Source organism: Bos indicus, chromosome 12, assembly GCF_029378745.1.
Source record: "Bos indicus isolate NIAB-ARS_2022 breed Sahiwal x Tharparkar chromosome 12, NIAB-ARS_B.indTharparkar_mat_pri_1.0, whole genome shotgun sequence".
Classification (NCBI taxonomy): domain Eukaryota; kingdom Metazoa; phylum Chordata; class Mammalia; order Artiodactyla; family Bovidae; genus Bos; species Bos indicus.
Genome location: NC_091771.1, coordinates 79,870,927 through 79,896,805, shown reverse-complemented (window position 1 = coordinate 79,896,805; position 25,879 = coordinate 79,870,927). Strand labels below are relative to the sequence as shown.

General features: G+C 39.7%; 1 protein-coding gene across 5 annotated transcripts in view; it reads right to left on the bottom strand.

The window, feature by feature from the left end:
• PCCA (propionyl-CoA carboxylase subunit alpha) overlaps positions 1 to 25,879 on the bottom strand; it is a 360,640-nt gene that overhangs the window by 155,997 nt on the left and 178,764 nt on the right. For all 5 annotated transcript variants that reach the window (XM_019971675.2, XM_070799925.1, XM_019971676.2 and 2 more), the window contains 3 exons: positions 24,979 to 25,047; positions 23,209 to 23,284; positions 1,189 to 1,299 (listed from right to left, as the gene is read on the bottom strand). In XM_019971675.2, coding sequence (XP_019827234.2) covers positions 1,189 to 1,299; positions 23,209 to 23,284; positions 24,979 to 25,047 — 256 coding nt within the window. The remainder of the gene's footprint in view (positions 1 to 1,188; positions 1,300 to 23,208; positions 23,285 to 24,978; positions 25,048 to 25,879) is intronic.

The following is a 25,879-nucleotide window of genomic DNA, read 5'->3' as shown; positions in this document are numbered from 1 at the left end:
AACATAAGTGGGATTTGACTTCATGAAACCAAGAGATATTAATGAAATAATCACATAAGTAGAAAAGTGCAATCATGTTAAGGTTGTAACACATGTATACCTGTGGCAGATTCATTTTGATATTTGGCAAAACTAATACAATTATGTAAAGTTTAAAAATAAAATAAAATTTAAAAAAATAAAAATTCAAAAGTTCGGGAAAAAGAACATGATGACTCATTGGTCTTTGTTTCAAGTTCTGAAATAAAACACTTTATTTTTCTTGGTACTAATGATAAAGGTCTATAACACTAGAGTTTTGAAAGAACAATCAAATCAGTAATCCCCAGTTAGTCTTACAAACACTCAATAATAAATTCCTTGGTAAGAAATTGCTATGTAAATGTATTTAATATCTCTACATGAAGCTGGCCTGAATCTACATACAGCTCCTAAAATGAATGAGTCATTTTATATATTAAAACACTTTAAATAGACATGAAGCACACTTAAAAATTGTGAGAGAAGATCTAAGCTTCATATGTACCCAAGTTCATTAGAAACATATGGAGAGCTTTCTGGCCTTCACTTGAACATTTCTAGTAAGTCCCAAGTAAGTGCTGTCAGGGTCTTAGTACTGTGTTAACCATGCTTTTGACGCTCATTCAAGGGTTTTCTCTGCCTCTCACCCGATGAGTAACTGCTGCTCCCCGGAAACACTCACGGGCAACCCTGCAGTGCTAACTTTCACAGAACATTCATTACTTTACTCAAAACTCAATTTTCAGGATAAAATCTTCATCTTCTTCGACATCTCTATTTCCATTAATAGGAATAGCACCTGGTAGTCTGAAATGTTCAGTGCTCATTTTCATAAAGATACAGTGTTAACATTAAAGAAGAGATCCTATATATATTCTTATCAGCAGGGAATACAAATCTGTATTGGCTTTCAGAAACACAACATTCCACAAACTAGCTGAATTTCTCACTCAACAAAATTACAGACTATTACACATTCATGAGTCACTCATGAATACTAGAAATCATGAATGTCAATAGCCTAGGATACTCTTAGGTATTAACATATTAGTATCAAGCACAACATAAGTGAAAAGCCCTAATTTCAGAAAAGAAGAAAGCATCCATTGTAATAAAGTATAAAAAATAATAACTTTAATACATTAAAGTATTTCAATATATACAAACCTTTAAAGCCATCTGGATATACATCAGAAAGAAATTTAGTGTTGATGTCTCCTTCTATAAAGCGTGAGTTGATTATCACCTCTCGAAGCAATGCGATATTATGTGTAACACCTAAAAATAAAATAACAGACTGAATTGAAAATCAATGAGTCAGTTAAAAACATAATTCCTATATATGCATAACTGTATTATTAATGTCCTATGACCTAGCAAAAACCAGGCAAAATTGCTTATCTCCTTGATTTCAAGTGATAACAAAATATCTGAACTTGAGGCAGCAATAAAACACTAAATGTAAACTCAAGAACCCTATGACGGCCATGTCAATTTAATGGGGACACATCAATGTCTTTTCAATAAATGGTAGAACCACTGGATATGCATTTGGGAAAATCAGAAGATGAACCTCAACCCTAACTCACAGGATACATAAAAATTAACTTAAATTGGGTCACAAACCTAAAACTATAAGACTTACAAAAGGAAATAAAGGAGAAAAATCTTGAAGTAGAGAGCAGATTCTTAGATAGTACCCAAAACCCATGAACCATAAAAATAAGTATACCAACAAATCATACTCCATCAAAATTTAAAAGTCTGCTCTTCAAAGGATTTAGTTAAGAAAATGAAATGGCAAAATACAGACAGAAAAAATATTCACAACACATATTTCAAATAAACAACTTGTAACTGGACTATATAAAGAACAATTACAACAATAAGATGATAAACAAACCAGGCTTTAAGAAAAGAGGCGAGGTCACATATACCAGCTATACTGAAAATGGATAACCAACAAAAACCTATCCTATAGCACATGGAACTCTGCTCAGTGTTATGTGCCAGTCTGGATGGGAGTGGGGAGACTGGATACATGTATATATATAGCTGAGTCCCTTCACTATACACCTGAAGCTATCACAACATTGTTAGTTGGTTATACCTCAATACAAAGTGTTTTTGGTATTAAAAAACAATTTTTTGTTTAAATAAGCAAAAGATATAAGCAGGCATTTCACAAAATATACACAAATGGCCAGCAAGCACAAGAAGATGTTCAACACTGTAAAAAAAAAAAATATGGAAATATACCCAAATACCAATTTAAGTGGTTGAAAGTTAAAATGTAATATTAAGTGTCAATAGATATGTGGACAAGTGGAACTGTCACAACCTGTGATGGGGGGTGGGGAAATAAATTGGTACATTTTGGTTTACTTCCACTTTGGACTGTATGAAGGTTTCTTTAAAAGTTAAACATACACTCATCATATGATTAGATAATTCACTCCTAACTATCTACACGAGTTAAAATAAAAACATATGCCTATACAAACACTTACACACAGATGTTAACAGCTTTATTTACAAAGTGAAACACTGGAAACGGTCTAAATACCCATCAATAATGAATGAATTAACAAAGTGTGGTTTGTCCATACAAGGAAATTCCACTCGCCTGTAAGAAGAATCCAAAATCACTGCAGATGGTGACTGCAGCCATGAAATGAAAAGACATTTGCTCCTTGGAAGAAAAGCTCTGACCAACCTAGACAGCACATAAAAACGTGGAGACATTACTTAGCCAACAAAGGTACGTCTAGTCAAAGCTATGGTTTTTCCAGTAGTCATGTATGCATGTGAGAGTTGGACTATAAAGAAAGCTGAGCACCAAAGAATTGATGCTTTTGAACTGTGTTGTTGGAGAAGCTCCTGAGAGTCCCTTGGACTGCAGGGAGATCCATCCTAAAGAAAATCGGTTTTGAATATTAACTGGAAGGACTGATGGTGCAGCTGAAACTCGAATACTTTGGCCACCTGATGCGAAGAGCTGGCTCATTTGAAAAGACCCTGATGCTGGGAAAGATGGAAGGCAGGAGGAGAAGGGGACAACAGAAGATGAGATGGTTAGATGGTATCACTGACTCGATGGACATATGAGTTTGAGAAAGCTCTGGGAGTTGGTGATAGACAGGAAGGCCTGTTGTGCTGCGTCCATGGGGGTCACAAAGGGTCGGACATAACTGAACTGATAAGAAGAAGTGAATCCCCTCATATACAAAACAAGGATGAATCTCAAATTATTATGCTGAATTAAAGAAAGAAGCAAGACCAAAAATAATGCATCCTAAATGCAACCTACAGGAAGCATTAGGACAGGGTCAGAGACAGGGTGGACTGCAAAGGCCACGAGGAAACTTTGGGAGGTGATAGAAATGTTCAGTCTTTTGATTATGGTGATGGTTTCACAGGTCTACATAGGTCAAAACTCACCAAACTGAACGCCTTAAATATGAGTAGTTGATTATATGTCAAGTATCCTTCAAAATAAGTAGAGAAGAAAGAGGAGAGTTGTGGGGACACGAGAGGCGGAAGAGAGAGGACAAGGAGAAGAAAAAGCTGATGATCAAGAAGGAAAAACTGAGCCCAGGACACAATGACTCCTTCAAAGTGAAGGAAATGGCAACTCACTCCAGCATTCTTGCCTGGGAACTCCCGTCAACAGAGGAGCCTGGCAGGCTGCAGTCCATGGGTCTTCAAAAGAGATGGATACAACTTGGCAACTGAACTACAAAACAAAACAATGACTACTCCAAAGCGAAGTTGAAATAGGTAGCCACTACAGAGGGGTATGAATGGTACAAGGAGGAATATACGATACAGCAAAGTTTATGAAGGAGGTATATTATAAAAATATTAAATAGGAATAAAAGGTAGAGCGAAGAGGCATCTTAAAACCAGCTATTAGGGAAAGCAGGTATTAGATCAGGCGTCCACTAGAAGGGCAACTGGAGTATATTACAGAGTTGAAGTAAACAGAGAGCTTTGTTAATTCCTTTCAATTCTTTAATGATTCAGTCATTAGCACACCCTCCAGGTAGAATTCTATGTATAGTTCCAATTTGTACTACTATGCTTCGTAACAAACCTAGAAAGCCTGATTCTGTTCTGGCTATTCAAGACTTAGAGAATCCCTCCCTATACAATACTTACAAAATAGGCAAAGAAAACCTCAGGTTCAAGTACCTGACTGACCTCTCACTCTGAGTAAGCTATTTAAACTCTCAAAGTTTTAATGTCCTCATTTGTGAAATGGTGATAAATAATAAATCTATTTAGTATCACTGTCATGAGGTACCAAAGAAATAATGTTTACTACAATGTAGGGCACTCAAGACTATTATTGTGCTCTTTATTATCCTTCTATATGAGAATAAATATAGAGCAGAAGACAACATGTAATTAATAAACAACAGACAGAAGCTAAATAGCACTGACCTACCTACCTTCTAGTTCACTTTCTGTAAGAATGTAAGCTCCACAAACCTAAGCTTACATCTAATTCTACCCGGAGGGTGTGCTCATCCTATAAACAAGATCAGGAAACTACGGCCTGCGGTTCAGATGGTAAATAAGGTTTTACTGAAACACAGCAGTGTTTATACAGAGTCATCTTCATGCTGCAAAAGTAGAGCCTAGTGGCTGCAACGGAGACCACGCGACCCACAAAGTCTAAGATATTTCTTCTCTGGCCCTTTACCAAAAATTTGCCCATATCTGCAACCAAGTGTTAACAATGTTGTCCCAAGCAAATTAATCTATACCTATTAGCAATTTCTCCACACCTACTACTCATGTAGGAGTCAGATATCACAGGAAGCAAAATGAAAGTAAACTCTATGCTATATGTTTTGGGGGAACTTTTAGCAACCAGTGATAGAATAAGAAAATGAGCATGAAAAAGAAGACGCAAATAAGAGAACTGTGATCCAAAGAGACTAAATCATTCATCAAATGTTTAGTACACTAAATTATAATGGTTCAGTTCAGTTGCTCAGTCGTGTTCGACTCTTTGCGACCCCATGAATCGCAGCACGCTAGGCCTCCCTGTCCATCACCAACTCCCAGAGTTCACCCAAACTCATGTCCATTGAGTCAGTGATGCCATCCAGACATCTCATCCTCTATCATCCCCTTCTCCTCCAACCCCCAATCCCTTCCAGCATCAGGGTCTTTTCCAAGGAGTCAACTCTCACATGAGGTGGCCAAAGTATTGGAGTTTCAGCTTTAGCATCAGTCCTTCAAATGAACACCCAGGACTGATCTCCTTTAGGATGGACTGGTTGTATCTCCTTGCAGTCCAAGGGACTCTCAAGAGTCTTCTCCAACACCACACTTCAAAAGCATCAATTCTTCGGAGCTCAGCTTTCTTCACAGTCCAACTCTCACATCCATACATGACCACTGGAAAAACTGTAGCCTTGACTAGACAGATCTTTGTTGGCAAAGTAATGTCTCTGCTTTTGAATATGCTATCTAGGTTGGTCATAACTTTCCTTCCAAGGAGTAAGCGTCTTTTAATTTCATAGCTACAATCACCATCTGCAGTGATTTTGGAGCCCCCAAAAATAAAGTCTGATACTGTTTCCACTGTTTCCCCATCTATTTCCCATGAAGTGATGGGACCAGATGTCATGATCTTCGTTTTCTGAATGTTGAGTTTTAAGCCAACTTTTTCACTCTCCACTTTCACTTTCATCAAGAGACTATTTAGTTCCTCTTCACTGTCTGCCATAAGGGTGGTGTCATCTGCATAACAGGTTACTGATATTTCTCCCAGCAATCTTGATTCCAGCTTGCACTTCTTCCAGCCCAGCGTTTCTCATAATGTACTCTACATATAAGTTAAATAAGCAGGGAGACAATATACAGCCTTGACGTACTGTTTTTCCTATTTGGGACCAGGCTGTTGTTCCATGTCCAGTTCTGTTGGTTCCTGACCTACATATAGGTTTCTCAAGAGGCAGGTCAGATGGTCATGTATTTGCATTTCTTTCAGAATTTTCCACAGTTCAATTGTGGATGTGACTGGTGATAGAAGCAAGGTCCGATGCTATAAAGAGCAATATTTCATAGAAACCTGGAATGTTAGGTCCATGAATCAAGGCAAATTGGAAGTGGTCAAACAGGAGATAGTAAGAGTGAACGTCGACATTCTAGGAATCAGCGAACTAAAATGGACTGGAATGGGTGAATTTAACTCAGATGACCATTATATCTACTACTGCGGGCAGGAATCCCTTAGAAGAAATGGAGTAGCCATCATGGTCAACAAGAGAGTCCAAAATGCAGTACTTGGATGCAATCTCAAAAACGACAGAATCATCTCTGTTCGTTTCCAAGGCAAACCATTCAATATCACAGTAATCCAAGTCTATGCTCCAACCAGTAACGCTGAAGAAGCTGAAGTTGAACGGTTCTATGAAGACCTACAAGACCTTTTAGAACTAACACCCAAAAAAGATGTCCTTTTCGTTATAGGGGACTGGAATGCAAAATTAGGAAGTCAAGAAACACCTGGAGTAACAGGCAAATTTGGCCTCGGAATACGGAATGAAGCGGGGCAAAGGCTAATAAGAGTTTTGCCAAAAGAATGCACTGGTCATAGCAAACAGCCTCTTCCAGCAACACAAGAGAAGACTCTACACATGGACATCACCAGATGGTCAACACCGAAATCAGACTGATTATATTCTTTGCAGCCAAAGATGGACAAGCTCTATATAATCAGCAAAAACAAGACCGGGAGCTGACTGTGGCTCAGATCGTGAACTCCTTATTGCTAAATTCACACTTAAATTGAAGAAAGTGGGGAAAACCACTAGACCATTCAGGTATGACCTAAATCAAATCCCTTATGATTATACACAGGAAGTGAGAAACAGATTTAAGGGACTAGATCTGATAGAGTGCCTGATGAACTATGGATGGAGGTTCGTGACACTGTACAGGAGACAGGGATCAAGACCATTCCCATAGAAAAGAAATGCAAAAAAGCAAAATGGCTGTCTGGGGAGGCTTTACAAATAGCTGTGAAAAGAAGAGACGTGAAAAGCAAAGGAGAAAAAGAAAGATATAAACATCTGAATGCAGAGTTCTAAGGAATAGCAAGGAGAGATAAGAAAGCCTTCCTCAGCAATCAATGCAAAGAAATGGAGGAAAACAACAGAATGGGAAAGACTAGGGATCTCTTCAAGAAAATCAGAGATACCAAGGGAACATTTCATGCAAAGATGGGCTCCATAAAGGACAGAATTGGTATGGACCTAACAGAAGCAGAAGATATTAAGAAGAGGTGGCAAGAATACACAGAAGAACTGTACAAAAAAGATCTTCATGACCAAGATAATCACAATGGTGTGATCATTCACCTAGAGCCAGACATCCTGGAATGTGAAGTCAAGTGGGCCTTAGAAAGCATCACTACGAACAAAGCTAGTGGAGGTGATGGAATTCCAGTTGAGCTATTTCAAATCCTGAAAGATGATGCTGTGAAAGTGCTGCACTCAATATGCCAGCAAATTTGGAAAACTCAGCAGTGGCCACGGGACTGGAAAAGGTCAGTTTTCATTCCAATCCCAAAGAAAGGCAATGCCAAAGAATGCTCAAACTACCGCACAATTGCACTCATCTGTCACACACTAGTAAAGTAATGCTCAAAATTCTCCAAGCCAGGCTCCAGCAATACATGAACCGTGAACTTCCAGATGTTCAAATTCGTTTTAGAAAAGGCAGAGGAACCAGAGATCAAATTGCCAACATCTGCTGAATCATCAAAAAAGCAAGAGAGTTCCAGAAAAACATCTACTTATGCTTTACTGACTATGCCAAAGCCTTTGACCTTGTGGATCACAATAAACTGTGGAAAATTCTGAAAGAGATGGGAATACCAGAACACCTGACTTGCCTCTTGAGAAACCTGTATGCAGGTCAGGAAGCAACAATTAGGACTGGTTCCAAATAGGAAAAGCAGTACGTCAAGGCTGTATATTGTCACCCTGCTTATTTAACTTCTATGCAGAGTACATCATGAGAAACGCTGGACTGGAAGAAGCACAAGCTAGAACTAAGATTGCAGGGAGAAAAATCAATAACTTCAGATATGCAGATGATACCACCCTTATGGCAGAAAGTGAAGAGGAACTAAAAAACCTCTTGCTGAAAGTGAAAGAGGAGAGTGAAAAAGTTGACTTAAAGCTCAACATTCAGAAAACAAAGATCATGGCATCTGGTCCCATCACTTCATGGGAAATAGATGGGGAAACAGTGGAAACAGTATCAGACTTTATTTTTTGGGGCTCCAAAATCACTGCAGATAGTGACTGAAATTAAAAGATGCTTACTTTTTGGAAGAAAAGTTATGACCAACCTAGATAGCATATTCAAAAGCAGAGACATTACTTTGCCAACAAAGGTCTGTCTAGTCAAGGCTGTGGTTTTTCCAGTAGTCATGTATGGATGTGACAGTTGGCCTGTAAAGAAAGCTGAGCCCTTAAGAATTGATCCTTTTGAACTGTGGTGTTGGAGAAGACTCTTGAGAGTCCCTTGGACTGCAAGGAGATCCAACCAATCCATTCTAAAGGAGATCAGTCCTGGGATTTCTTTGGAAGGAATGATGCTAAAGCTGAAACTCCAGTACTTTGGCCACCTCATGTGAAGGGTTGACTCACTGGAAAAGACCCTGATGCTGGGAAGGATTGGGAGCAGGAGGAGAAGGGGATGACAGAGGATGAGATGGCTGGCTGGCATCACCAACTCTATGGACGTGAGTCTGAGTGAACCTCAGGAGTTGGTGATGGACAGGGAGGCCTGGTGTGCTGCGATTCATGGGGTCGCAAAGAGTCCAACAAGACTGAGCGACTCAACTGAACTGAACTGAATGCATATCAAATAAAATTTTAAATACAGAAGTATCTTGTGACAGACTGCAGGGTTCCCGTAAATTTTACATTTTATCTTTCCACAGTAGAATGCTAACTAAACAAAAGACCACCTACACAGACTCCATTTTCTCATCTACGTTACAGCTAGACGGACTAATTCCAAGGAAAAAAAAGAGTCTAAGGTAAAGAAATGTATCCAACTGCAGTCTCACTTACATGAAAAAAAGAACTGCTTGATCTTCCTTTCCTTCCTTTTCCCATGAGCTCCCTGATACTGCAGGAACTTCGCTTTGGCAATGTGGATGAAAGGGAGAATCAAGGCAGGTGTAGGGGGTGGGTGGGGGTGGAAAGAGACAGGTCTGTGTATCTCCTGGAATAATGGCCACAGGATATTAACTTGCCCCATCAGTGCAGAGCAGCCAGACCATTAAACAAGAAGTAGATGAATTTCTATCTTATTTACACCACTGGATTTAAGACACTTTGTTCCAGCAGGTTACCCTATACCCTAATGGGTACATATGGGGGAGAAAAAGTCATTTTTTCAATATGACTTGCTATCTCTGAGCCAACAAACATGAACAATTTAATACATCTTTCCAGGCATTCTTCTATCCATCTCTTTATATTAGACTAGCAACCATATGAAAAATTCTGAGCATCTCTCTCCCTGAGTCAGAAGATATCATGTCTATAATTTTATAAAATACAATTTTCAACCTATTCAAACTATTTCAAAACGTTTAGAGAAAGTTCCAAAATTCAAATTTTAATGCTACTCCTTTATTTATTCCACGGGAGAAGTTTTCACATATAGACAGTAATCTAATAAATATCTTTCACAGTACATGCCCAGGAGAAATGCATAGTTATCTCAACCTTGCTTTGAGGATAATGACTTCGTCCATACTGAATAACTAATGTTTTGAAGGGCTTTTGTAATTATGTATATCTCTACAAGGAATTATAAAAAAGTATAACAACTTCTGATTACACCAATACAGCTAACAAATCATTGCAAAAGTTGACATTTGCCTATCTTATAGATGATTTTTTTTTTTAACTTCCATGGGGGTCTTAGTTCCCCGACCAGGGATCAAACCCATGCCCCCTGCAATGGAAGCGCAGAGTCTTAATCAGTGGACCACCATCGAAGTCCCTAAGTGATGGTTTGCTACACAAAAACAAAGACCAACTGATTAAAAAGCAAAGCGTTAGGATGCTTAGAAAGACAAACTAGGTAGGCAAGGATTTAAAACAGAAGACACCATGGAAGAGTTCAGGCTCCACAGAGGAAAGGAATCCCTTTGTCTTATGTTTTACAAACAGACCAGACTAAATCACTTTGGAAGAAGAAGAGAGTTACAACTTGCCAGCGAGATTTATACGTACAGGAAATGACAGATGCAGTGTCCTAGGAAGAGTAAAGAGACCTGGCTGGGAAAGAAAACAGAAGAAGACGCAGAAGGACACAAAAATGGGTAATATTAGAGAGGAACTTAAGAGCATTTAAGAGTTTTCATTTTGGTAGAAAGTGAATACCACCAGGCATTTCTACGAAGAGCACTAAAAGAAGGACGACTCTGTGCGACCCCATGGCCTGTAGCCCACCAGGCTCCTCTGTCCATGGGATTCTCCAGGCAAGAATACTAGAGTGGGTTGCCATGCCCTCCTCCAGGGGATCTTCCTGACTCAGGGATAGAACCCACGTCTTTCACATCTCCTGCACTGGCAGGTTGGTTCTTTACCACTAGCGCCATCTGGGAAACCTAAAAGAAGGACACCAAGGCCAAAGGGTATGAGCAAAGAGGACTGGAGCATCAGAAGTCAAACAGGAACATTCAGGGTCTCACAGCCTAGCAAAGACTTCACTTTACCTTGAGAGCAACCAGAATGGCTGAAACAGGCAGACATAAGTAGATCTGTGCATTCCAGGAATCACTCTGGTGCTGCTACAAAAGGGATTGGGAAGGTTCAAGAGTGAAGTTGGGAAAAAGCAAGCTGACAACTGCAGGAGATGTGCTGGAAAATTGTAAGGCCTCAGCCCACAGTTAGGGAGCAGATGAGACAAGAGACAGGAGAAAGAAATCTCTCAGCCCCACTTAAGAGATGTCTGGGAGGCAGATGGGGCTTGGTGGTTTAGGGGATGGAAGGATGGGGAAGGTGAATCAAGCACCAACACCCGAACTTCTGAGTCTGCAACATCACAGATAATAACATTTACAGGAAAGGAATAGGTTGAAAGGAAAAAACTAGATGCATATTTTGCAAGTTAAATGAGAGACGCCTGTGAGACGGATAGATAATGTCTAAATCATTAGAATTCAGACTGGCAGACAGATTAAACGCACACACATCAGAATACAGAGATCGTGCAGGTGGACATTCACATGAAGGAATCCAGAAGAGAAACTGAAGCACAGACAGGCAAGACCAATCCAGCAAGCTTTGGAAAAAAACAAGATCTTAAAGGAGGGACTGGAAAGGATGAATGTGAGAAGATCAAGGTGTAGTCGTAACTTCATTCCTAAAATATAGTGTTCTTATATATACAGTGGGCTTCCCAGATGGCGCTAGTGGTAAAGAAGCCATCTGCCAGTGCAGGAGATGAAAGGGACAGGGGATGGATCCCTGGAAAGATCCCCTGAAGAAGGAAATGGCAACCCACTCCAGTATTCTTGCCTGGACACGAATCTCATGGACAGAGGAGCCTGGAGAGCTACCGTCCTTGGGGTCACAAAGGGTCCAACATGACTGAAGCGACTTAGCACAGGCACATAAATACTTTAACAATTCAGAATGTTTTGATTTATAAGTTATTTTATGTAAATAGCAAATAACTTAGAAAGGCAGTCTCTCAGCAATTTTGTCCTTTCTTCCTCCAGTTAAATAAAAATAATACTGTCCACTTTATATGCACAATATTCTGTATTTAAGCTTTACTGGCTTTTCTGTGATAGTCTCATGCTAGTATAAATTTTCTTGCCCTCTGTGAGGCCAATGCCAGAATCGTTGGCACTGGGCTCTGTCTTCAGTAAAATACAACTTTCAGAAACAGTTAATGATAATCTGAACAAAAATAAGATGATTTACTGATGCCAGTGATCAATTCAAGATCATGACACCTCCAAATTTAAAATGCATGCAGTTTTGCAGGATAAATGATGTTGTACTTCAATCCCATATTCAAAGTTGAAAAAGAGGTGATTTTTTAAAATGTAACTCAATGGAAACATCAGCAAATATTAATTTATGTTTTGGACATCAAAGAACAGAGCCACTCAACCACACAAATGAAGCATGGACTTTCAAAAATTTTTCTACTTGATTAGTAAATAGAGCATGAAAACATAGACTTTTACCCTGCTAATAGTGTTTTAGGGATAAAATTAATATACAAGAGCACTTTCCCTTTAATGTTCTCTGAATAAAATATCATACATTACTATGTAATACTACATATTACTAGTAATTATCTATTATCTTTTCCTAAGGACCAAGGCAAGACAAGGGTTAATGGCAGACAACCAAAATCCAGATCCCACAACTGATTGCTCCAAAAACTACTCTGTATTAATTAATTCTAAAGTCAATTAAGGGACTAATAAGCTATTAAATCTAAAAGCTCAAAAGACCAGATAAAGGATAAAAAGCACTCAACCGCTAAAGGATACCCTACATATTTGAAAGTTAGCATTTTGTTCTTAGTTTACTTTGCATGTTCCAGTTACGACAATGCCGTTATATAAGCTGGTCCTGTTCAAACAATAAGCGGATAGCTGAGGTGCCCTCAGGCTTAGTTTTATAACTTTAACGATATTATTAATCACATACTCATAAAAATTATGACTGTGAGATGTGGACTGGGAATTGAGGATGACCTCTGCCAAAGTTCACGGGGTCCCATCTGTATGGGAAATCATGACCAGGCCACAGAAGAGAGGACCCCCAGGAGCAGCCTTCTCCTGACTACCTGCTGCTTCCAAAACACGGGCCAGACATGAGCTACACACACTGTCAGGATCAAACAGAGGCCAAAAGCCATCGCTTATTTCATGGGGGCTCAGAAATTAACTTTAACCAAATTACATCTTTTTCTAAAGAAGCTTTATCGTAACAAAAGCTCACAATCGGCTCCAGGAAAAAAAAAAAATTATCTGAACAACTAAATAGTTATCAAACTAAACAGCAAACTACCTACTGCTCTTTATAAAACAATTTTCTAAGCCTGCAATCCTTTAGAATTAGTCAGATGAATGAGATATAGTACGTATCGCAAATGCGTCTCCATTTTCATCCCTTAAAGGTAAGCTTTGGGAGAAGGGCAGCATATGCTCCCCTTTACTTATTTTTTTTTAATCTTTCATTTTGGAATATTTTCAGAATTACAGAAAATTCACAAAAATAGTACAAAGAGCATATACATCCTTTACCCAGATTCCCCAATGTTAACATCTGACCACCTTTATTTACTCTGTCATTCATTGTTTCTCTCTTTATGTATACATACACAATTTCTTTTTTCTTAAACATTCGAGGCTAAGCTGCAGGTAAATACCTCTAAGTATCTCAGGGCACATCTCCTAAAACCAAGCCGAGTCTCTCCCGTAATCATAGTACAATGATCAAATCTAAAAATTAACACTGACAATGTATTATCATTTCATCTACAGACTTGATTCAAATTCCACCAGTTGTCCTATTTATGACCTTTTCTACAAAAGGAAAACATTTTTTTCCTGGTTCAGGAACTAATCCAGGATCACATGCTGCATTTAATTGTCATGTGTCCTTAGTTTGCTTTGATGTAGATAAGTTGATCCGTTTTTGTGTTTCTTGACCTTGACACTCTGGAAGAGTACAAGCCACTTATACTGTACACTTTCTTTCAGTTTGGTTTGCCTGATGTTTCCTCATGATTATATTCATGTTACACATTTTTGGCCAGAATAGCACAGAAAGAATGTGGACTTTTCAGTGCATCAAACCAAGAGGCACAGGCTCCTGATTTGTTCCATTACCAGTGATATTAATTTTAACCATTTGGGCAAGCTTCAAGGTTTAACCATTTTAAAGGTACTATTTTCCCCGTTTTGATTCATTAGTTATCATCTGAAGAGATATTATAAATTAAGCAAATACCTGCCTCTCATCGTATTTTCATCCACTAATTTTAACATCAATCACTGGTGATTCATCCAAACAATCTGGTGTTTGCCGAGTACTGATTTTTCTACACTTATTAGTTAAAAATCTACCGGAAGGAAGAGCTGTGAGCCCCACCCTCATTCACTTTTCTATTTGTATCACATAAACTCATGGACTCTTCATTTCATGGATTTTAATCTATTCCTAGCATTATTCATTTTCTTGCTGAGGTTTTCCCAGAATTGCCAACAGAAGCCCCTGAAAGCTGGTTCCTGGGTCTTTTTTTTTTTTTTGGCATATCCTCATTTCTTGAGCCACTTGATTACATTCTTATATAAGATCTCTCAGGCTCGTCTTCTACTCTTTCTGAAAGCAGCCATTTTTGAAGGAGTGCAGGTTCCACTTATGGGAGGATGGTCTTCACAGAACAAGCTCTGGGTGCCTGGTGTGCTCCTTGCTATGGGTGTCAGTGCTTCCATGACCTCTCAGCGGAACAGTAGTTCTCAGTCACTGGGCAAGACTTTCCCCTCGGGGACACATGGCAATGTCTGGAAGTCCATGACTGTCGCAACCGAGGAGATGGTACTGAAATTTAGTGGGGAGAGGCCAAGGACGTTGATAAACACCCTACAGTGCACAGACAGGACGGCCCCGCTCTACAACAAATACGTGTCTCCCCCAGACATCAGTGATGCTAAGGTTGAGAAATCCGGAGCTAGAAAGTGTGTGTGTGTGTGTGTGTGTGTGTGTGTGTGTGTGTGTGTGTGTATGTATGTATGTACACACACACACACACAATTACAAATGTAGTAACATGTATTTATTTATTTTTCAATCTATGTTAAAAACTATGAAGTCACCCTGAACTTACAACTCAGCACTGCAGGGTTCATTCCATGCTTTTCCATTCCCACATCTGTAACTCCTTTCTCTGACAATGAGAAACTTGGCTCCTCTTATCCACAATACATATATTTATTTCCTCAATCCCAGAATATACATCAACTGGTTTCAGAGCTGCTAAACCACGAACTAAGAAAAATAAACCTACTAACTAGAGCTTAGTGTTTGTTTAGACGTATTTTATCTCTACCTTGAGGGTATCCAGTAAAAATACTATTAAAAGTTATTTAGATTCACTTTCCCTCCCCACCTCCTTCAGCATGATTGTATTATTCATACCATCCTGTCCATCTGTTTGTTTGGATTTCTCTTTGAGTTTTTCCCCCAGAACATTAATGATTTTATGTATTCATTTTTAAATATTAAGATGGATCTACAGGTCAGAATTATACAAAAATGTATAATCTAAGAAGTCTTTCCCTTTCATCCCATGTACTATTTCCCGTCCCCTAATCATTTCCACCAGACCGTCCCACCACCTCCTACAAAAATGTCATCTTACTAGTCCTGGCCTTGCGTGTGTGTGTGTGTTTTCAAAACAGAGCAGATACATTTATATATTCTTATTTCTTCTAGCTGTCTGCCAATATCTGTTTTCCCTTCCTTCCTTTAATAAGAGAAGTGTTATGCTTCAGCTGAGGATATGGCCACCTTGCTATCCACTACATCTCCCATCTTTCTAGCACCTAGGTATGACCACCTAGACTCACCCCCAATAGGAGAGGAGCAGAAATAGAGGGTACTCTCTGGGTTAGGCCCTGAAAATCAGTGAGCATGAACTCCCCTGCTCCTGCTATCTTCCTGCTGAGCCTGGATGAGAGGCATGAAAAGCAGCTGCTCTGGGCCCTAAAATGAGAACCATCTGCTGTGATCCTGGAGTCACCCTACTGACCCTTGACACCTCCCTTCTCAACTGTTACCTGGGAGAGAAATTGAACTGTATCTCTCTCTCTATTTTCGATTCTGTTACAACTGCTTAGACTGGCTTAACTATGAAAAGCCATCAAGTGGGGAGAAGATGGTGCAAACCAGGAAACGGAGACAAGAGTGAAGCATGAGAAAAGGAGGCCTGAGAGACAGTGGCGCAAACGAGGCGGCGGAGTCCACGAAGAGGCAACGGGAAGACATAAAGCAGGGGAGTGCTCTCTGGGTTTGTACTTTGTACACCAACCCACTAAAGAGTCGACTGGTGCGGTAAGGAGGAGGTATGGAAAACCCACTCAGGAAGCAAGAGCTCTCATCTGGGACATCAAGTGTTGGCTTGGGGGTCCAGGGCCAGGGGACAGAAAGTGGAATCAAAACGTAATCAGACGAAGTGTACAGACCCTCAGAATGCATTTGAGACCACTTTTCTGAGCCCAAGTGCTCACCGCCGTTACTCTCAGAACTCTGCATCCACCACCCAGAGGGCAAACTTCTCTGCACATCCCTCATCCTTGGAACCTCAGAGGACTCAACCCCACCCTCCCTAGACACCCACTCCCTCTTTTCCAGGCTGGCCCACACTCGGTGAGACCACTGACTGGTTCGTCTACCACGGATCCAGCATCTTCACGGGACGTTCCACTCACCTCCTTAGTGGCCAGTTGCTTAGTTGTGCCCAACTCTGCAACCCCAAGGACTGTAGCCTGCCAGGCTCTTCTGTCCGTAGAATTTTCCAGGCAAGAATACTGGAGTGGATTGCCATTTCCTTCTCCAACCCACTTCCTTGCATTACCTGAAATCCTCAATGCCCTCAGGGACCTCACTTCTCCAGGGACCTCACTTCTCCAGCGACCCTCACTGCCGCTTCCAAAACATCACCTCTTCTAATCCTTGGAGAAACTTCCATTTCCTTGAGGTTCATTTTATTTGGTCAGTGAAGCTTCTCAATTATCTATCATCTCTCAGCATCCCTGGCACAATGCAATATTCACTAAAGAATTTACATTACCCAACTCTTGACCTTTCCTCTGATCCTAAGTCGTACCGCCCATGCAGGTGATCCATTCAATATTAGCTCAGTTCTTAGGATCACCTCTCAAATAATCTGTTCTCCCACTTTAGCCACCTAGTTCCATAATCACACTCTGAAATCACCTAATGTTTAGTAACTGAGCCACTTTCAAAGTCATCAATTCAAAACACGTAGACATCACTGGCCAACCATAACCCCCAACTTTCCAGCTTATTTCCCAAGTACGTTCCCTGGGCCAGTACTGAAACCTCCAATCTAGAATGTGAGATGTTCTATGCCAATTGCCCCTGGCTCTTCTGAGGAGTTAATGTTATGACATAGAAAGAGGCAAGAAAATAGAGATATAACAATAAAAACTTTGAATGGACCGTATTAGGGCTAAAAAAAAAAAAAAACACAGGTAAAAAACACAATGCGGGGAACAACTGGGGAAATTCCCATATGGACAGTACATTAGATGATATTATGAACCGATGCCAGTTTTCTTTGATGAGGTAATGGTATTCTGTGGTTTTGCAGAAATATAATCTTACCCTTAAGGTGCCTTCTGAAGTATTTAGGAGTGATGTGTCAGGATGCCTGCAACTTTCTGTCAAATAGTTCAGGAAACAAACAGGAGGGGCGGGGGGAAGGGAGAAGATGAACAAAGGGAGAGATGAAGAAAAAAGCAAACACAGAAAGGCTTAACCATTGATCTAGATGAAGAGCGGACCAATGTGCAAAGTACTATCCATTCACCTTTCCTCTGGGTTTGAAAAATACCTAGAATTAAAACATCTGGGGCAATACCTAAAATTAAAAGAAAACCCCTCTTTTGAGCTAAAATAAGTTTTTTATATATATACATATAAAATATATATATGTATGTATTTCAATATGATGTAAAATTATTCTCTATGCTCGTTCAAACATAACTGAAGGGCAGGAAGATTTTAACTAAATGTTTGCACTATGCATTACTCTCCAAACTGCTTGTCTATTTTAGTAATATATACAGCTATCACAATTGCCCAGTATTTTATTGTGAAGATTTGTCCACTGAGTAGACACTGAGGCTCGTCAAAATTCTGGCTACTACAAACAAGACTGCTGTAAGTGTCTTTGTAAACAGCATCTCACAATTCAGTCTTTTCACACTGCAGGGCAGATTCCCCAAAATGGAAGAGTGAGATGAAAGGGCACCTACTTTTAACTTCTAGCGCTAGATTATTTTCCCAAAAGACAAGAGCAAGTTACACACTTCAGGGATGCATGCCTGAGTGTGCCCAGAGCCTTTACTTCTCCAGCATGGTGAGTTCCCGGCCTTTTTTAAAATGTTGCTATTCTGAGGAGTCATTTTAAGGAAGCACAAGTAAAATATTCTCAAGAGAGGCCCCTAGGAGTCCTAAAGTACTCACATTACTTTCAAAGGACAAAAAGGGAGAGGTGTGAAAAGACAGATACCCTCTTCTCCTCTAATTTCCCACTGTTTTGGCACCTACGAATTTACATTTCACTTATGTATTTTCCATCAAAGTATACTAGAAACTCGTTGAAATACAGACAGTATCTCTCTCTTATTCCTTCACTCAGTGAACAAATATTTACTATTCACCTACCATGTGTCAGGAACTGCTTAGCACTAGTAATACACAAGTAAACAAGATAAAAACACCACCAGTGCCCTCATGTACCTAATACTCTTGGGAAAATACAACAGCAATTAACTGCAGAACCAGTACTTTAATTACAGTTACGGTAAATGCTTTGAAAAAGAAGAACACGGTGCAATGAAAGCATGTGACTCAGCACACAGTACCAGGAATGGCCTAACTAGGCTTTCAATATGCCTTACTAATGGTTTAATACAGTTCACACAACACCAACGGACTGATAATGATTGATGGCATACAGTTTCTAAACTTGTGGTTTTACAATTGTAATGAGAAGAGGAAGAAAAGAAGATGGGAACTAAAGTTCCTGAACTCCGCAAGCCAGCACCGTGCCAATACCGTCCACGTACCTAACCCACTGAGTCCTCCTCACCAGTTCATAAGGCAGAGACTCACACCCCATTCCTTAAATGTAGACTGTGAGATTCAGAGACACAAAACTTCATGGTTATCAGTATTGAGGACACAGTAGGAATCCAAGCCGGTCTGATTTCTTTCTATTCTATCGCAGTGAATCAAAGGTAGAAATTTCAGACGAAGCCTGGAAAAATGTATCTGCATAATAAAATATATTTTGCTTTACACGTGGTACATTTATAAACTTCCAAGAATAGCAGTAGGCCTACTTTGTATTTAAGTCACTTAGTTTAAAAATATAGTAACTTGCATGCCTGCATATAGAGTACAGGAAGCAAATTAGTGGAAAACATGTTCATTTAAAAATAAAACATGAAGGACTTCCCTGGTGGTTCAGTGGCCAAGAATCCGCCTGCCAATGCAGTGGACAGGGGTTCAATCTCTGGTCTGGAAAGATTCCACATGCCATGGGGCACCTAAGCCTGTTCACCACAACTACGGAAGCCCACATGGTCTAGAGCATGTGCTCTGAAACAAGGAAGAACCACCAGAATGAGAAGCCCCTGTGCCACAACTAGAGTAGGCCCTGCTCACTGGCAACTAGAAACAGCCCATGCACAGCAATTAAAACTCAGCTCAGTCAGAAAATAAATTAACTGAACAATTAAACATGAAAATGTATTCTGTAAATATAAAAGAATATTCCTTTCAGAAGACAGCCGTAATGGAAAAAAAACTTACGTGCGACCAATACTAATTTAATATTTTGACAAACTGCCCATGTGCCATGCCACTGTTTTACAGTATCAAAGTTCAATAGAGATGTGATATGACAAAATATTCTTACTCAGACTATTTTGACTTCATGAATTTACCATTCAAGCTCATTATAATGAAACCTAAATTACTTTGCCAAAAAAGGTCCGTCTAGTCAAGGCCATGGTTTTTCCAGTAGTCATGAATGGATGTGAGAGTTAGCTGAGCACCGAAGAATGGATGCTTTTGAACTGTGGTGTTGGAGAAGACTCTTTTTTTTTTTTAATTAATTTTATTTTTAAACCTTACATAATTGTATTAGTTTTGCCAAATATCAAAATGAATCCACCACAGGTATACATGTGTTCCCCATCCTGAACCCTCCTCCCTCCTCCATCCCCATACCATCCCTCTGGGTCGTCCCAGTGCACCAGCCCCAAGCATCCAGCATCATGCATTGAACCTGGACTGGCATCTCGTTTCATACATGACATTTCACATGTGAAATGGAGAAGACTCTTGAGAGTCCCTTGGACTGCAAGGAGATCCAACCAGTCCATTCTGAAGGAGATCAGTCCTGGGTGCACATTGGAAGGACTGATGTTGAAGCTGAAACTCCAGTACTCTGGCCACCTGATGCAAAGAGCTGACTCACTGGAAAAGACCCTGATGCTGGCAGGGATTGAGGGCAGGAGGAGAAGGGGATGACAGAGGATGAGATGGTTGGATGGCATCACCGACTCAATGGACATGAGTTTGGGTAAACTCCAGGAATTGTTGATGGACAGGGAGGCCTGGCATGCTGCAGTCCATGGGGTCGCAAACAGTTAGACATGATGCCATGAGCAACTGAACTGAACTGAAGTGAAATTAACCACTATCTTAAAGAATCCGCCAGCCAATGCAGGAGATACAGGTTCAATCCCTGGGTCAGGAAGATCCCTTGGAGAAGGAAATGGCAACCCATTCCAGTATTCTTGCTTGGGAAATTCTGTGGACAGAGGAGCCTGGCAGGCAATAGTCCATGGGGTTGCAAAGTCCCCATGGGGTCTCATGACTTAGCACCTAAAACAACAACAATAATTTAACAACCACAATAAAAATGCAATGATGGAGCAGGAATGTGGGTGTCGGGGGGAATATTTAGAAAGTGAAAGTGAAGTTGCTCAGTCGTGTCCGACTCTTTGTGACCCCATGGACTGTAGCCTACCAGGCTCCTCTGTCCATGAGATTCAACTTTAAAGTCCTCTGGGAATAATCTTGCCAAGTACCTTAATTATGTCTATGTATCACTTCCCTTGTGGCTCAGCTGGTAAAGAATCCACCTGCAATGTGGGAGACCTGGGCTCAATCCCTGGGTTGGGAAGATCCCCTGGAGAAGGGAATGGTTACCCATTCCAGTATCCTGGCCTGGAAAATTCCATGGACTGTATAGTCCATTGGGTCACAAAGAGTTGGACATGACTGAGGGACTTTCACTTCCTTATATATAGTTAAACACATACAAATACATGCACACACTCAAACTGGATGTGTGTCTCAAATATGCACTAGAATAATTTTGCAGCAATATTACTTCTGTAGCACAACAGACCTCTCAAGGCTGACTTAACCAATGTACAGAGAAAATATGCATCTGCTGCTTATGGTAGAACACAGCAGAGTTATAAAACCAGCAAACACTACACCATTAGGGCTAAAAAGGAGCTAGGGAAATAGCTAGAAAGAATGTGAAGGGAATTTTTCAAATTCTTAGAAGCTCTGAATATTGATGGCACTGTTAACAATCACATCTAGGTTCACTGTGGAGCTTTCCTTCTACAGATGGAGGTGAATCACCAGTACATGAGATTAGATACAATCACTGTCACTTACTAGCTAACAAATGGGAAGAAAAGAGGGTGACAGTAAAAGGGAAGGGAGGGAAGACAGTCCTCCTGCTATAACAAGAGAAAAACTGGAAGAGAAAACATGAGCATGAGTGATGGCTGCACGACTTATCTGCCAACGGATGAAAATTAGCAGGGCAAAGTAGATGTGTAAAAACAGAGTCACTAAATTGTCCCGGGCTGCTACTGGACAGCTGTCCAGACTGTTCATTGCACAAAGGCACTTGGTCAAGGGGCAAAGTAAGGGTCTGACCTGCTCCACTGCTAAGCTGGGCTCCGTGTCTCAGGGCTGGAGACACCCAGAGAATGGAGTACTTTCTCTAATTCATAAGAAGTTGCAGTCACTTGTCAAGACTTATGACCAACAGGCTGTGTCCACTCTGATGGAGGTTTTATGAAATTGTATGAAAGCTACACATGGGCTTGAGGGAGACTGTCTACTCCCCACTGTCATACTCCATCACCATCCCACCACCTCCAAAATTCAGCCTCCCAGCCTCACTGCTATATATAGTGATTCACCAGAAAAGAGCCAAACTGTACAGTCAGTCTTTCTCATGGACGTTCTTGTGGCTGTGAAATACACTCAGTTGTGTCCGACTCTTTGTGGCCCCATGGACAGCAGCCCACCAGGCCCCTCTGTCCATGGAATTCTCCAGGTAAGAATACTGGAATGGGTTGCCATTTCCTTCTGCAGGGGATCTTCCCAACCCAGGGATTGAATCTGGGTCGCCCACTTTGTAAACAGACTCTTTACTGACTGAACCACTAGGGAAGACCAGTGTTACTGTAGCAGAATGCTAGATAAGATGAAGCAGAATGCTAGAGAAGATGAAGTATGTTCTTAGATACACACAATTTATTCATAATTCAAAGTGAACTCATATTTCACACTTTAAATTTGATATGAAAGTCCATTACTCTGAAGTCGATGATAATTTATGTTAGGCTAAACTAAAATGATCTTTTCATTACTAATGAAAGTTGCTAATAAAATTTATACTGTAATTTACTCCTTAAGGGGAATAAGTATAACTTTAATTATTTAAATTTAATAGCTGCTCCTAATACCATTATCACCACACACCCTGAAGGCTTGCAGGATCACACTTGGTTATGCATTCTATATGTACATGAGGTAAGAGAATGGCATTTGCTAGAAAATATTTTACAATTTGCTCTAATTCAGAGAAACGAAGAGCTATTCCCTGTACTCTTATAGTAGTCAAATACAGGTCACAATGTTTTAATCTGCATACGTTTTTAAGTTTCATACTTCAAAACACTGCAAACAAATAAACAAAATCAGAAATAGACGAAACTGGCTGTTGAACTGCACTTGACAACAAGCGACTCCAGAATGAAGAGTACTAAACGTTCATCCAGGAGAGGTCATAAATGATAAGTTCAATCAAATAAGTTCATCTCAGATATAGATGTAAAGTATGGGATTGCTACAGAAAATGAAATACCTATTCTCAATTAGTATGTCAGCTTAATCCAAGCTTTTCTTACTTCTACTTAAACACGTAGTAAGCAAACGTTCTGGTGAATTCTCTACTTAATAAAGCTTCGTGCTGTTTCCCAGTACGAGGCTCCAGGTACAATAACATAACCTCAAGTGTTTGTTTTACCTCGAATAACATAACTATCCAGGGCATCTTCCATTCTCTTCAGTGCTTCTGTTCTATCAGAACCATATGTGATGAGCTAAAAGCAAGCAAACAAACGTTTATATAGACAGGTGGAGATCAATCTACCCGTAAGTCAAACATCTCATCCTAGTAAAAGTTAAAAGATTTCATAACACATTTCCAGAATATATTTTGAAATTTCATTCATTCAGTTGTTAGTACAAACTATGTCAATTAAGATTTTTTCAACTAAACAAATATCAGAAACCAGCTATTTCAGACTTTTCTCCTAGATTTCACTATCACAGAAAAGAGTCACTTGAGGTAAACCAAAATGTAAAAAAAACAAGCATAAAAAAATCTGAAAGGAAAGCTATCAAAATTGTCAACATTTAGGATGGGATGAATATAAACATCTGGAATAGTGGAGGATTAGCCAAGATTTGTTTTTTCTCTCCCTTCAAGTTTGACACCCTGAATAGCTAATTTAACAAATAATAGAGCACAGAGGCAAAGGGTTCCTGTGTTAGAAAAACAGAAAATCCTACTGTTCTGTATGATTCGGGGCCTGTTTATGTGCTCTAGACCTTATACAAATTGGCAACAGGAACTTAAATATTCATAAAATAATTTTCTGGTTATTATATGAGACAATCTGTAGTTTGCAAGTTTTTGGTACATTTAATTAGCTTCAATATCAAGCCAGGTTGAAATTAATTTTCAGGTCATTTTTCTGAATAGCAATATAATTTATCTAAAAGTGAAACCATGTATCTATAATATTTTATGTATTTTTTATTTTAATTAAAGTGTTTCTCTAACAAAACACCTCAAGTTCATTTTAACAATATCACTGTAAAAACTTAAGTGAAAAAAGAAAAATGAAAAAATGGGTCATTTACTACATGAAAAAGCACACTTGGAAGGAAAAAAAAAACATCTTAAGAAACAAGTTTGGGAATTCCCTCATGGTCCAGTGGTTGGAACTCAGTGCACTCACTGCCAGGTCTTGGGTTCAATCCCTGGTTGGAGAACTAAGATCCCACAAACTGAGCAGCAAGGTCAAAAAAAAAAAAGAAGAAAGAAACAGGGGTTTCAACACAGGTCCATCACTTTAGAAAAAAAAAAAATATATATATATATATATTCTAAATAAAATCCAGTTTCAACCACTAGCATCATAATTTTACATTCTGTAAGATTCAAAAACGTTAAAAGATCTAAAATTTTAAGTGGATTGGTTAATTTATTCTGGAAAGTCAAATTTCAAAAAGACATCTCATAGTCTCACATAAGATTTAATTATGCTAAATCTACGTAAGTAATTACTGATTCATAAAAACCGAAGCGACAAGGTGAAAAGTCCTCTTAACAAACACAGCCTATTACCTCAACTCCTTTATATCACCCCGTCATTCATACTTTCATCTCGGCAATGCTCACGACTGGTCAAGAAACAACATAATTCCTTCTCTCTGTACTGAGCTAGCTTGCTGCCACTGGTTAGAGAAGTTTGTTACTGTGGGGCTTGGGGTGACGGTGTGATTAGACTGGGGAGTGGGGAGTGCTGGCAACTAACAAGATGCTGAAATTTCTCTTAAGAGAAAGAAAAGCTGCCCAGCTTTCACTTTTCCATAGTTAGGTGGCCCTAACTATGTGTTTAATTACGGCACACGATTCAGGTAAAAGCCCCATTCCAGACTTTTTAATTATATATGTCCATTGTCATTCAGAAGAAAACTGAAAGGAACCATTAAGAGTCGAACTAACTTTCGAGATCATCGGATCATAATAAATGCTAATATCACTTCCTGGTTGAATGCCGCTGTCAACTCGGACCTGGGAGAAAGAAGAGAAGAGAAAAGACAGTTCATAGTGTGAAGCTATTTTTCTAACAACACATTTAATTTCCATGAGGCAGGTGGATAATTTTAATCTCAAATAATATTTCTGCTTCCAGGAAGTAGAAAAACAATCTAAAAATAAAGAGAGATCAAATTATCTTTATCTGTTATTACACAGTTCAGTGTATATATTTTTGTTAACCCACTAAAGGAAGAAACTAAGGAAGAGCAAAAAAAACAACCTTTCTACAGCACTATAGTGGGATGTGTTTGGAGCAATTTGAGGGTGCCTTCCAGCTGAAACAGAGCATGAGTCTGCCAGGCATTCCAGTGCGGTCCCCAGCCAGGCCACGCATCAGGACTCAGAGCTCTGCTCATCAGCTCCATAGGAACGCTGGTCCTGTGGCTTTCATCTCCGTAACACTTTCCTTTTCTGCCTCACCCTCTCAACTGTAAAACGCTTTTTTTTTTTTTTCTGTTACTGTCAGTCCCCTGAGAATTTAATGTTTACACAGCTTTTCTCACGGCTTTGCTTTGTAAGGACACAGCCCCAATTAGAGTTCTGATTTTGCCATTTTCATGGGAGGGGGGAACAAAGCACAAGTTCAAAATATTCTTTTGAAGAAGCTGATTGCTGTTAACCAGCCAACAAGTTAGTTAGTACATCGCTGAGTCTTGTTTTCATCTCCCTGTTTGATGACAGCAGTAAGGCACAAAGGTTAGCCATGTAAAACTTTCAAATGAGCAGTTGCTGAGGATGAAATATTTATTAAATTATTGTGCTGAAGTTTTGGAATCTGAAGTATTTAAAAGCTAATCAAAACAGT